General features: G+C 40.6%; 1 protein-coding gene across 3 annotated transcripts in view; it reads right to left on the reverse strand.

The window, feature by feature from the left end:
- Window positions 1–13,572, reverse strand: part of stab2 (stabilin 2) — a 129,022-nt gene that overhangs the window by 46,063 nt on the left and 69,387 nt on the right. For all 3 annotated transcript variants that reach the window (XM_060903329.1, XM_060903328.1, XM_060903330.1), the window contains 4 exons: window positions 12,736–12,815; window positions 12,518–12,643; window positions 8,787–8,860; window positions 5,743–5,814 (listed from right to left, as the gene is read on the reverse strand). In XM_060903329.1, coding sequence (XP_060759312.1) covers window positions 5,743–5,814; window positions 8,787–8,860; window positions 12,518–12,643; window positions 12,736–12,815 — 352 coding nt within the window. The remainder of the gene's footprint in view (window positions 1–5,742; window positions 5,815–8,786; window positions 8,861–12,517; window positions 12,644–12,735; window positions 12,816–13,572) is intronic.

Genomic DNA, 13,572 nt, shown 5'->3' on the forward strand with positions numbered 1-13,572 from the left:
ATCTCCATGGCCCCAGCCAGCTATGAGACCCCCGCGGTCCAGACCTCGGTCATTTTTAAGAGCTGAAAATATATTTATACACTAAATATTCAACTAGATAAAAAAAAAAGAATAACATTAAAACATCTCTGTAAAAAGTGCATTGTTAATGTTAAATGCTGATTCTGTCTTCTGTGTGTGTTTGGTGCGCACGGCTCTGAGACCAAGAACACAAAAGTGAATGAGCGCGAGACTCGGCGGAGGAACACAGTGCAGGAGACACGGGGTTTCCATGGTAACCATCAGTGCACTTTCCTGAAGCTGTTAAATTTACATTTTCGAAGCAGCGCAGTTGTAGCCTACCTTGTTTGTGATTTTAAAAATAAATCATTCGATAAGCCAAAGCAATAGAGTGGAAAGTTTCAACTTATGTTTGCCTTGGATAACTTTGCCTAAAACATGGTGGTGTATACTGATTTTTTTTTCCCCAGAATGTTTTTTTTTTTGTGTAGGTGTAACGGTTGCCAGATTGTTAATGTATCTTAGTTACATAGGCTACATGGTTAAGGTATCTTTTGTCCTAATTTCTTGGGCCAGATCAAACCATTAAACAAGCTTAAATTATTCTTACTCTTGCCACATACATGATTTTTTTTTTTTTCAAAACTGATGACATTCAGTTCAAACACCATTAAAAGTAATTTCAGGAATAGATCTCTTGTGTGGTGTGTAATTCACTCTTCTCATTTAAATATGGCAAAAATGTTTCGGCGTGCGCTTTGCGCATCACGGACCTCTTTGATTTTAAAATGCTGCTCCGGCCCTGATCATCTCTGCCCCTTTTTTCCTGAGCAGCAGGGTTTGAAACTCCAGCTATATGCCGCCACATAGTGCGCTTGTCAGTCGTCAGCAACTTTGTTGCTTCGTTCATTAACCGCAGGTTACCGTATCATTGATTTTATCCGAGCCGTTAACGAACGTTCTAAACAATTTTAACATGTTGTCAGAATGTTTATACAGGTGCTCATGGGAGTTGTAGGCGCGTAATATTACATTGCAATGCGTTTATTATATCAGATGCCTTCAGAGAAAACTACAATTAAAATATATTGTCATACCACAGAATAAACCACCCGCCAAAGTGGCTAGTGGGACTAAAGTTATTACCCGCCAAAGCCGAATTTTACCCGCATTTGGCGGGAGGGCGGGTGCTAATGTAAAGCCCTGCATCATGAGTGAGTGAACATATGAAAATATTTTCAACATGAGAGGATAAACTCCATATCTTTGCACCACCATGTAATGTTCTTTATATTGTATAGATACATCTACCAAAAAAAAAACCCTAACGCAAGTTAATTAAAAGAATTTTAATTTTGAACCGGTTCGCTATTTTGAGAACACGTGTCTAGTCAGCAGACATCATCGGAGTGAAATATCGGGAATTATTATACATACAGGCCACTTTTTCCATGGAATAATAACATGTCTTCTATTCCCTTCTAGTGGGTTTATTGATAGCATGCAATATTGTTATCATATCACTTATCATCCATGGAGAATTCTCCCATGGAGAATATATTTTCTTGTGATTCGACTACAACACTGCTGTTTATAGTATTTTTTTTTTTCAAATTGAAACATTTAATTTCATTATTTTTGAAGCCATTTTTGGTCTACAGCATTTCTTTACATGTGCCTAAGACTTTTGCACCGTACTCAGGGGTGTAGTGGGCGTGGTACGCGGGGGTACGCCGTCCACCCACTTCTCCCGAGGTGAGATTCAAAAAAAAAAAAAGTCATTCAATGGCCTGAGTTTATACGCTCTACAGTAAGTGACACGTGCCTTTGTGCTCATCATCAATGCCCCCCCAATCGAACGTTACGTAAAACGTAGCGACGCAAAGTAGAATGCATTCTAAACGCAGCCGAGATATTAGAATTATGTAAACGGTTGACTCCGCCATTTTAATGTTGCTTCGACCAACTAGAGAGCTTCGACAGAATGGCAGATCAAGGGGAAAATGACTCGACAGGAAAGACTCGGCAGAAAAACATCGATTTTTATTTCAGAAAAAGCATTCCGACACCAGCGACACCAAATCCAGCGGCCTTGAGTGAGCCACCATCACTAATCATAACCAGTCACACACTCTCTCTCTCTCTCTCTGTGTGTGTGCGATTTCCGGGCGTTCATGGTAGCAGCACCGAGAGGGCAACAGAACTGATATAATCGCCTGCCTGGTCATCCTTACGCGGATAATTTCACCACATACTGTATTATATACATGATTTGAAATTCATAATCTTTGTGGCCTTCCTGTTGTGAGCAATTCCAGCGTTATGGACGTGACACTTGAACTCAAAATGGCAACAAATGACCCAGTGCATGTTTTACTGTCTCCCAGTATTTAAACAGGTGTTGCATATTTTAAGGCTGTACCATACTGGAGAAGTGATAGAACAAGAACAATTCCCATAGTACATCTAGGGCATGCCAGAAAATGCCAATAAAAGATGCGTTATGGATGTGACAGAAAAAGTATCACTTTTCTTGGGTGACTGTACATTTTTATCAAACTCTGTGAAATTGTAAACCTAATGTCGAAATGGAGATATCCATTTGATAGAGGGGTCCAAGGTGAATATTAAAAAATCTTTGTTTAAAATATTTTGTATTTCATGCAGAGTTTCGGAAGGAAAAGTCAGCGTTATGGATGCGACGAGATTCCGTTATGGATGTGACGCGTCTGAAATAGACATGGCATATGTTTAGAAAATCAGCAATTTAACCACCATAACCCTTTGAAAAACTCTCTAAATATCAGCTAAAACTATCAAAGTTCTTAAATAATATTTAGGATGGCTATAGTTTTGCTGTTTTGTGGATTTTAGCATACATTTCTGTGGCTTGTGGCAATAATATAGAATTGTACATGATCAAAGTTGATTTTAGCTTGGGTTTTACATTATAAGAAAGAAAGACTGACAGTGACATATTAGGTGATCAAAATGTGACAAATTGGTTCAACTTATTCACATCTGTAAAATACAGGCCTAGGTGAGATCTCTGGGAGTGGTTTTGATGTATTACATGTTGCTTTATTTTTGCATGGTGAGGTTGACATTTACATGAAATTGCCCTTAGTGTTTTGTTGTACATCCAAAAATGTGAAATGACAATAAATTTAAAGAAATACTCAAGTCTTTAAGAAGGAGTGCATGGTAGGGCTTAACCCAATGGCTGCATGTCATGTATTTTGTATATGCAGGTGCCTCAATCGCGCCAGACTAAATGCTTGATTTATTCGATTGGTGCCTTTTATAATAAATTTCAGCCCATTGCTGGTTTGTATGCGATGTGAGTGAGTGACATGACTTTTTTTGAACTTCTGGACACATGCTGTAGCCACGGGCACAGATAGAAGGGGGGACGGGGGGGATTCGTCCCACCCAGATTTAAATTCACCTCGTTCGGTCCCCCCCACTTATAGGGAGGAAAAAACGTCTATGCTGTCTTTCTTTGCATAAGGCAAACCTCACGGAAAAATCAAAAGACTAATTACCATTCGGTTTATTGAGGTGCACAGCAGTACATACATAGTTGCAACTGCGCAGACTGCACAGGTTGCGAGCTCGAGCTTGGTTGCTATAGTTACCCATAACAAGTTTGACAGGCATATCGGGGACAGCACCTCCTAGTTCAGGACCCCAACATGGCATGATGAAGGGTGCCAAAAGGCAGAAAACGATTGCATCGTTTTTTCAAAAAAAAAAAAACGACTGTAAGTAAACTGTGCCTTACTTTATCATATCACCTTGCAATTTTTTGATAGTCTGTTCAAAGTAATGTCGTAGTGAAAGTAAAATCGTACGGAGTAGAGATGCCTTTCTGGTAGCCTCCTTCTTTCGGTGGTAGCCTGTAGATACAGTGCTCAGAAGGCAGTTTTAATGTTTAATCTGGCGTTCCCTGCCATAATTTCAGCGAGCATATTGTTTCATAAGGAAACTTTGCGAAGAGTTGTTGACTGACTGCCGCTCACGCAACACACAGGCATAGTTAGAAAGTCAGGATGCACTGGTTTACACTTTACACACACACACGTAGCCCAGCCTCTCGCTATGTTTAACAGTTGGAACTTAGAGGTTTTAAAACTAGTTTTGCAATTTCTGTGCGTGATGATAATGTGTAAACTTTGGATTTCCATAGGCTATGTTAAAATGTTATCATTGTCCTGGCCTGCAGGTAGTTCCTGGTGATGGCAGTGAGGGAGGTGAAATAACATGTATACACACTACCGTTCAAAAGTTTGGGGTCACCCAGATAATTTTGTGTTTTCCATGAAAAGTCACACTTTTATTTACCACCATAAGTTGTAAAATGAATAGAAAATATAGTCAAGACATTTTTCTGGCCATTTTGAACATTTAATCGACCCCACAAATGTGATGCTCCAGAAACTCAATCTGCTCAAAGGAAGGTCAGTTTTATAGCTTCTCTAAAGAGCTCAACTGTTTTCAGCTGTGCTAACATAATTGTACAAGGGTTTTCTAATCATCCATTAGCCTTCTGAGGCAATGAGCAAACACATTGTACCATTAGAACACTGGAGTGAGAGTTGCTGGAAATGGGCCTCTATACACCTATGGAGATATTGCACCAAAAACCAGACATTTGCAGCTAGAATAGTCATTTACCACATTAGCAATGTATAGAGTGTATTTCTGATTAGTTTAAAGTGATCTTCATTGAAAAGAACAGTGCTTTTCTTTCAAAAATAAGGACATTTCAAAGTGACCCCAAACTTTTCTTTTGAACGGTAGTGTGTGTATATATATATATATATATATATATATATATATATATATATATACACACACACACATATATATATGTATATATAGACAAAATGGAATCATTTGCTGACAGCTCAGTCCCCCCCAGTTCAAAAATCCTATCTGCGCCCCTGGCTGTAGCTGTTGCCACGGCAGTAAGTAGGCTAGTAAAAATATCGAATTCCGAATGCAGCTCGGCTCAAATGAACATGAATCGAACATGAACAAAGGTGTTTGTGTATCATAATTTCCAATATTTTGGCTTCACGCCTGATAGTCCATGTTAAACCTATGCAAGGTTTATGTTGAGTTCCAGCAGCAGAGTGGTGCTGTCTACGACGATGCATTCGGAAGGAGAAGGCGAATTTGTTCCTCTTTAGCCATTTCGGCATATTTATTGGAGACAAAATAAACCGCAGCTTTTCGCCATAACAGTTGGGCTGTACTGACAAACACGAATGAAAATTGCACACATAAAAATGTCTGAAAAAAAGTGTCTTCTTGTGCCCTCTTGTGTTGTTAAAAGAACGTAACATTTATGCAAATCATTCATACCAAACATAGGCGACCAAACAAAGGCTACCGCTTCTGACATGATATCAAATCAATGACGTCACGAATCGCGTACCCCCACTTTAAAAATCTCCACTACACCACTAACCGTACTGTATGCATATAAAGAATAATGCACTTGTGTACATTGTGTATATTTACTTACTCTTGAAGATAACACAAAAATGAAGCTTGTCATGTGACACATCAGTGCATTATGAATACCAGGTTCATAAGAATATATTCATGACTATAGAATTCATATGAAGCATTTAAACAAATCATACAATGAAGTTTCTTATATATTAGATACCAAAGCAAATAATTCACAACAGATAGTGTATGTCATAACTGTACCAAGAGTGTGTTCTTTACCTTTCTACACACATTGATTGGAGAACATCTCTTTCCATATCCGGAGTAGCCTGGCGTGCACACACATGCTGACTGAAAGCACACACACACACACATACACACACACACACAAAAAAAAAAACCCTCAATGGTTTACTCAGTGCATCACTACTTTCTTCATCTGCCTTGCAAAATCTTCTGTTATGAAAGAATGAACTTTGCTAATAAATCACTGAAGGATGTGGATAAATCCAAGGCAATACCATTTTTTTAGTGTTTGCATAACCCCTTGCTATGATATGAATAAAAATAATTGAAAATAAACACATTAATAAATATATAAGAGAAATACATCTACAGTACGTGAAAATCAGTTGACTATAGATTTAATATGACTTGCAGTATAATGTTCACAGAATCCTATTAGTGGCTGTAATTTTTGTTCTGTTTTGTATTGATGTGAGAGTGTATTTGATTAAATTATATCTGTTGCGTTATCACACAAACCTACAATCATAGGCACACAAACGAGCTTATAGAGTTGTTCTGAAAATTTTAATAATTTATACTAAAAATACATTGTGTGTACATAAATACATTTCATAATATGTGTTTAAATATGAAATAGCTATTTTTAATCACATATTAACAGTTAATAAATGTTATTGCTATAAATATGGAGATGATTCAAGAAAATCGTGTGTCCTGATTGGTTGAGAGATTCGGACTATTTCTTGATAATCACCTTGAGCGACTAGACAAAATGGTGTCCGATCGCTTCGTCACCGTAAGTGAGGAAGAATTACAAATTATGAAAGGAAATGCTGTTCCGAAAAGCACTAAAAATGCTACGAAGTTTGGTCAAAAACTATTCAAAGGTAAGGTGGGATTGTGATTTATTTTACTGATTTCAAAACAGACTATTTTATGTGAGTCGGCTTAGATAAGTGACATGCCGTTATTACATTTGCATGCTGCTTTTGAACTTTGAAATAAATTTTTAAATATGATTTTAAAAAAAAAATAATCACCTGTGTATTTATACGAAAACAATTCACAAGCCTTAGGCTCAGTGAATATCCGTGAATAATAACCTTGACTTCATCTCGGTTCTTATTCACTGATATTCACGTCACCTTCAGCAAACAATTGTTAAATAGTGATCAGATATTAAACATGAACAAAAGACCTTCAAATTGGTACTGAGGACTAAGAAGGTTATGGCAAAACTTCTTTTCTAATACAACCCCAATTCCATAAAAGTTGGGACAAAGTACAAATTGTAAATAAAAACGTCTCGTCTCGTCTCGTCTTCTTCCGCTTATCCAGGACCGGGTCGCGGAGGCAGCAGTAAATAAAAACGGAATGCAATAATTTACAAATCTCAAAAACTGATATTGTATTCACAATAGAACATAGACAACATATCAAATGTCGAAAGTGAGACATTTTGAAATTTCATGCCAAATATTGGCTCATTTGAAATTTCATGACAGCAACACATCTCAAAAAAGTTGGGACGGGGCAATAAGAGGCTGGAAAAGTTAAAGGTACAAAAAAGGAACAGCTGGAGGACCAAATTGCAACTCATTAGGTCAATTGGCAATAGGTCATTAACATGACTGGGTATAAAAAGAGCATCTTGGAGTGGCAGCGGCTCTCAGAAGTAAAGATGGGAAGAGGATCACCAATCCCCCTAATTCTGTGCCGACAAATAGTGGAACAATATCAGAAAGGAGTTCGACAATGTAAAACTGCAAAGAGTTTGAACATATCATCATCTACAGTGCATAATATCATCAAAAGATTCAGAGAATCTGGAAGAATCTCTGTGCGTAAGGGTCAAGGCCGGAAAACCATACTGGGTGCCCGTGATCTTCAGGCCCTTAGACAGCACAGCATCACATACAGGCATGCTTCTGTATTGGAAATCACAAAATGGGCTCAGGAATATTTCCAGAGAACATTATCTGTGAACACAATTCACTGTGCCATCCGCCGTTGCCAGCTAAAACTCTATAGTTCAAAGAAGAAGCCGTATCTAAACATGATCTAGAAGCGCAGACGTCTTCTCTGGGCCAAGGCTCATTTAAAATGGACTGTGGCAAAGTGGAAAACTGTTCTGTGGTCAGATGAATCAAAATTTGAAGTTCTTTATGGAAATCAGGGACGCCGTGTCATTCGGACTAAAGAGGAGAAGGACGACCCGAGTTGTTATCAGTGCTCAGTTCAGAAGCCTGCATCTCTGATGGTATGGGGTTGCATTAGTGCATGTGGCATGGGCAGCTTACACATCTGGAAAGACACCATCAATGCTGAAAGGTATATCCAGGTTCTAGAGCAACATATGCTCCCATCCAGACGACGTCTCTTTCAGGGAAGACCTTGCATTTTCCAACATGACAATGCCAAACCACATACTGCATCAATTACAGCATCATGGCTGCGTAGAAGAAGGGTCCGGGTACTGAACTGGCCAGCCTACAGTCCAGATCTTTCACCCGTAAAAAGCATTTGGTGCATCATAAAACGGAAGATACGACAAAAAAGACCTAAGACAGTTGAGCAACTAGAATCCTACATTAGACAAGAATGGGTTAACATTCCTATCCCTAAACTTGAGCAACTTGTCTCCTCAGTCCCCAGACGTTTACAGACTGTTGTAAAGAGAAAAGGGGATGTCTCACAGTGGTAAACATGGCCTTGTCCCAACTTTTTTGAGATGTGTTGTTGTCATGAAATTTAAAATCACCTAATTTTTCTCTTTAAATGATACATTTTCTCAGTTTAAACATTTGATATGTCATCTATGTTCTATTCTGAATAAAATATGGAATTTTGAAACTTCCACATCATTGCATTCCATTTTTATTTACAATTTGTACTTTGTCCCAACTTTTTTTGCAATCGAGGTTGTAATTGTTCAGATTTTGCCCGATGTTTTGGATTGTTGTTGAATTGCAAGCTCCTCCCAGTCCTGAAAAGTCTTATAAAATTATAAAATAGCATGACATTTCCCCTAGAAATCACAGATCATATTGCATCTTGAATGTTGCTTTTGATACCTTGTTTGCTCCTGTGTGTACACACATTGAGTTATTACCACAGCCTCCGCTGTCTTCCAGACATGGATTGATTGCTGGAGAAATTCACACAGTCAGAAGTATTAGAGTTTGCCATAATGAAGAGAACATTTAAAAAAAAAAACATACAGTACCAGTCAAAAGTTTGGACACACCTTCTAATTCAATATTTTTTCTTTGTTTTTTATGAATTAAAAGACACTTAATGTCTTAAAGTAATGATGGATGTCGTTCCTCTTTACTTAGTTGAGCGGTTCTTGACATAATATGGATTACTACAGTTGTGGATGGAACAGGGCTATTTACTGTATTTTTATTATTTATTATTTACTGTTTGATCTCAGGGTGGCACGGTGGTGTAGTGGTTAGCGCTGTCGCCTCACAGCAAGAAGGTCCGGGTTCGAGCCCCGTGGCCGGCGAGGGCCTTTCTGTGCGGAGTTGGCATGTTCTCCCCGTGTCCGCGTGGGTTTCCTCCGGGTGCTCCGGTTTCCCCCACAGTCCAAAGACATGCAGGTTAGGTTAACTGGTGACTCTAAATTGACCGTAGGTGTGAATGTGAGTGTGAATGGTTGTCTGTGTCTATGTGTCAGCCCTGTGATGACCTGGCGACTTGTCCAGGGTGTACCCCGCCTTTCGCCCGTAGTCAGCTGGGATAGGCTCCAGCTTGCCTGCGACCCTGTAGAACAGGATAAAGCGGCTAGAGATAATGAGATGAGATGAGAATGTTTGATCTCAAACACATTAAGAAGGCAAGAAATTGCACTAATTACCTTTTGATGAGGCACCTGTTAATTGAAAAGCGTTCCAGGTGACTACCTCATGAAGCTGGTTAAGATAATGACAATAGTGTGCAAAGCATCATCAAGGAAAACACTGGCTACACTGAAGGATCTAAAATATCTCATCTCATCTCATTATCTGTAGCCGTTTTATCCTGTTCTACAGGGTCACAGGCAAGCTGGAGCCTATCCCAGCTGACTACGGGCGAAAGGCGGGGTACACCCTGGACAAGTCGCCAGGTCATCACAGGGCTGACACATAGACACAGACAACCATTCACACTCACATTCACACCTACGGTCAATTTAGAGTCACCAGTTATCCTAACCCCTGTGATGACCTGGCGACTTGTCCAGGGTGTACCCCGCCTTTCGCCCGTAGTCAGCTGGGATAGGCTCCAGCTTGCCTGCGACCCTGTAGAAGGATAAAGTGGCTACAGATAATGAGATGAGATGAGTTATCCTAACCTGCATGTCTTTGGACTGTGGGGGAAACCGGAGCACCCGGAGGAAACCCACGCGGACACGGGGAGAACATGCAAACTCCGCACAGAAAGGCCCTCGCCGGCCCCGGGGCTCGAACCCAGGACCTTCTTGCTGTGAGGCGACAGCGCTAACCACGACACCACCGTGCCGCCGGATCTAAAATATGAAACATATATTTAAAAAAAATACTTTTGTGTTTACCACATAATTCCATCTATGTTCCATATGTTATTTCATAGTTTTGATGTCTTCAGTATAGGTTGACCAGACGTCCCCATTTTCTGACGATTTTGGGGGCCTGTCCCCAGCTGGAGATGTCCCCGGAAATGTCCTCATTTTTAACTCTGACCGACAGATGCAAAAAAAAAACCAACAACAAAAACCAACAAAAAACAGACTGAAACATCTACCAGATTTCAGCAAACGCCTCACATATTGTTTTGTGGATAGCTTTAAGACAGGCTCAGGCCAATAGCAGAGATGTTCTAGAACACCTCTGGTGAGAACCTTTCCAGTATTTTGATTGGTGGAGCTGAAGAACAAGTTTTTAGCAGAGCGCGCGAATCTTTGCCTAAACTAAAGTCACTCATTCAGCTTTGACAGATCACTTCATCCGCTCCTGGACAGGTGAACCATAGTCTTTTCTTGCAGGCCAAAGTGACATTGTTTATCATCTGTTATTTAGCTTTTAAATGTGTAAGCTACATTTTGCGATGTTGTATATGACATAACATTGCTTGTCACACTGTACTGAAATGTAGCAGTTGACCTAACGAACCGTAGCCTACTGCAGCCAATGCTAGCAGGAGAAAGCTCAGTGCAGCGCTAATCACTCAGCTGAAGTTGTTGCTAGATGTTGCGTTGCTGTAACAGAAATCCAGCTGAGGTAAAAGTGTAACAGTTCAACAGCATAAGCTAACTTACACACAAATTGGTGTGTCATCCCACAGAGTAGCTGGCTATGTAAAGCTGTAGGCTTATGGTAATGTTACCAAAGTGTCAGTAATTTGTATAATTTGTTGTGATGTGTCGCGGATTGCACATTTTGATTAAGGCTGCTCATTTAGAGTCGGTCATCAATTCAGCTATGAATTCAGTTTAGGCTATGGGAGATCGGGAATAATTCGTCTCATTCTCATCTCATTATCTGTAGCCGCTTTATCCTTCTACAGGGTCGCAGGCAAGCTGGAGCCTATCCCAGCTGACTACGGGCGAAAGGCGGGGTACACCCTGGACAAGTCGCCAGGTCATCACAGGGCTGACACATAGACACAGACAACCATTCACACTCACATTCACACCTACGGTCAATTTAGAGTCACCAGTTAACCTAACCTGCATGTCTTTGGACTGTGGGGGAAACCGGAGCACCCGGAGGAAACCCACGTGGACACGGGGAGAACATGCAAACTCCGCACAGAAAGGCCCTCGCCGGCCCCGGGGCTCGAACCCAGGACCTTCTTGCTGTGAGGCGACAGCGCTAACCACTACACCACCGTGCCGCCCCGGGAATAATTCGTATCCTCAATAATAATAATAATAATAATGTTACCATACCTTGAAATTGCTTGGATTGAAGTAAACTGTTTATTTAAATTGTGTTGTCTGTTTTGTATATTTTTAAATACACTGTCCATCACTAGTGGCATATCCACCCATCCATTATCTGTGGCCGCTTATCCTGTGCAGGGTCGCGGGCAAGCTGGAGCCTATCCCAGCTGACTATGGGCGAGAGGCAGGGTACACCCTGGACAAGTCGCCAGATCATCGCAGGGCTGACACATGGAAACAAACAACCATTCACACCTACGGTCAATTTAGAGCCACCAATTAACTTAACCTGCATGTCTTTGGACTGTGGGGGAAACCCATGCAGACACGGGGAGAACATGCAAACTCTGCACAGAAAGCCCCTCGTTGGCCGCTGGGCTCGAACCCAGAACCTTCTTGCTGTGAGGCGACAGTGCTAACCACTACACAACTGCTAGTGGCATATATGGTCATTAATTTAATATATTTACTTTCATGGGTCTAAAACATCTATTTCAGCTAGCGTACAATTTAAGAGTCTATAAATCTAAACTATGGACCCATACCCGAGATTTTCACATTGTCTTTAATTAATGTGAACCTAAAGCAGTTGCAGAATCGGCCTACAGTGCACTGAGTGAGGAAAATCCCACTTTTTATGCAATGCATGATCAAAATACATGAAAAACAGAATGTCCCCCCTTTTTATTACAAAGATGAAAACATTAGATGTTTTAATGATATTTTCACTGCTGAACCGAAAATGTTCTTGGTTTTCTTCTCAGAAATCTGGTCACCTTACTTCAGTGTTGTTCTATAATGTAGAAAATAGTTCAAATACAGAAAAACCTTTGATTGAGTAGGTGTGTCCAAACTTTTGACTGGTACTGTACACTAAACAGAAGCTATCAGACTTACACACACACACTAGTCCATCCCCTGCATGGCCGGGATTACACGCACATTGCCTGCGTCCTGGGGAACTCTTCTTACATACAGCATTGGGAGAACAGCCTCCATTATTGTTTGCACAAGCATCCACCACTTGGGACATACAAACCCAGATCAGTTTTAAAAGTGTGCTCTGAAATGTTAAATGTGGAGCAGAGCTTTGAGAACTCGAGAGCAGCATGTACCTGTGCAGTGTGTACCGTTCCCCTCATAACCAGCTGCACAGCTACAGTAGTACGTATTATCCGGTATTTTAATCAGGCAACTGGAAAACACACACACGGTTGTTATAGTATAAACAGTAAAAGCACAAAGCAAACACAACAGTTTTTGGTGTTACAGGGTAGAGTACACTGATCTGTTTCCTGTGACGTGACTGTATAACCACACCAACCATATTCATGAATGTAATATTCTAAAGTTACTGACTGGTCTCAATTACCTCTGGTTTTTTTTTTTTTTGTGTCTATACCTGCAGGCATTTAGCAGACGCTCTTATCCAGAGTGACATACAACATACTCAGAGCATCCTGGGGAGAAGTTTGGGGTTAGGTGCCTTGCTCAAGGGCACTTCAGCCATTCCTGCTGGTCCAGGGAATCGAACTGGTGGCCTTTTGGTCCCAAAGCTGCTTCTCTAACCATTAGGCCATGGCTTCCCATACATACACTATCTACAGTACTTAGTCTATTCCAGGGCTTTTCAAAGTGTGGGGCGCGCCTCCCCTAGGGGGCGCCAGAGTTCTTCAGGGGGGGCGCAACGTGAGGAAAAATAAACCGGAATAAGTTACTATTGCGGACATTTAGCGAACTTCAGCTAGCCTTTGCCAGAGACAAAATGGATCGATTTTTAGTACCTAAAGCTACAGTGAGTGAGGAGACAGAGTCTGGGCCAAGCAAAAAAAAGAAGGAAGTATGACCACGATTATTTAAAGTTTGGATTTTCATGGACTGGATCTGAAGATGCTCCACTGCCACAGTGTGTTGTCTGCCAAGAGGTGCTAGCTAACGATGCTATGAGATGT

Source organism: Neoarius graeffei, chromosome 21 (assembly GCF_027579695.1).
Source record: "Neoarius graeffei isolate fNeoGra1 chromosome 21, fNeoGra1.pri, whole genome shotgun sequence".
NCBI classification, from domain to species: Eukaryota; Metazoa; Chordata; class Actinopteri; order Siluriformes; family Ariidae; genus Neoarius; species Neoarius graeffei.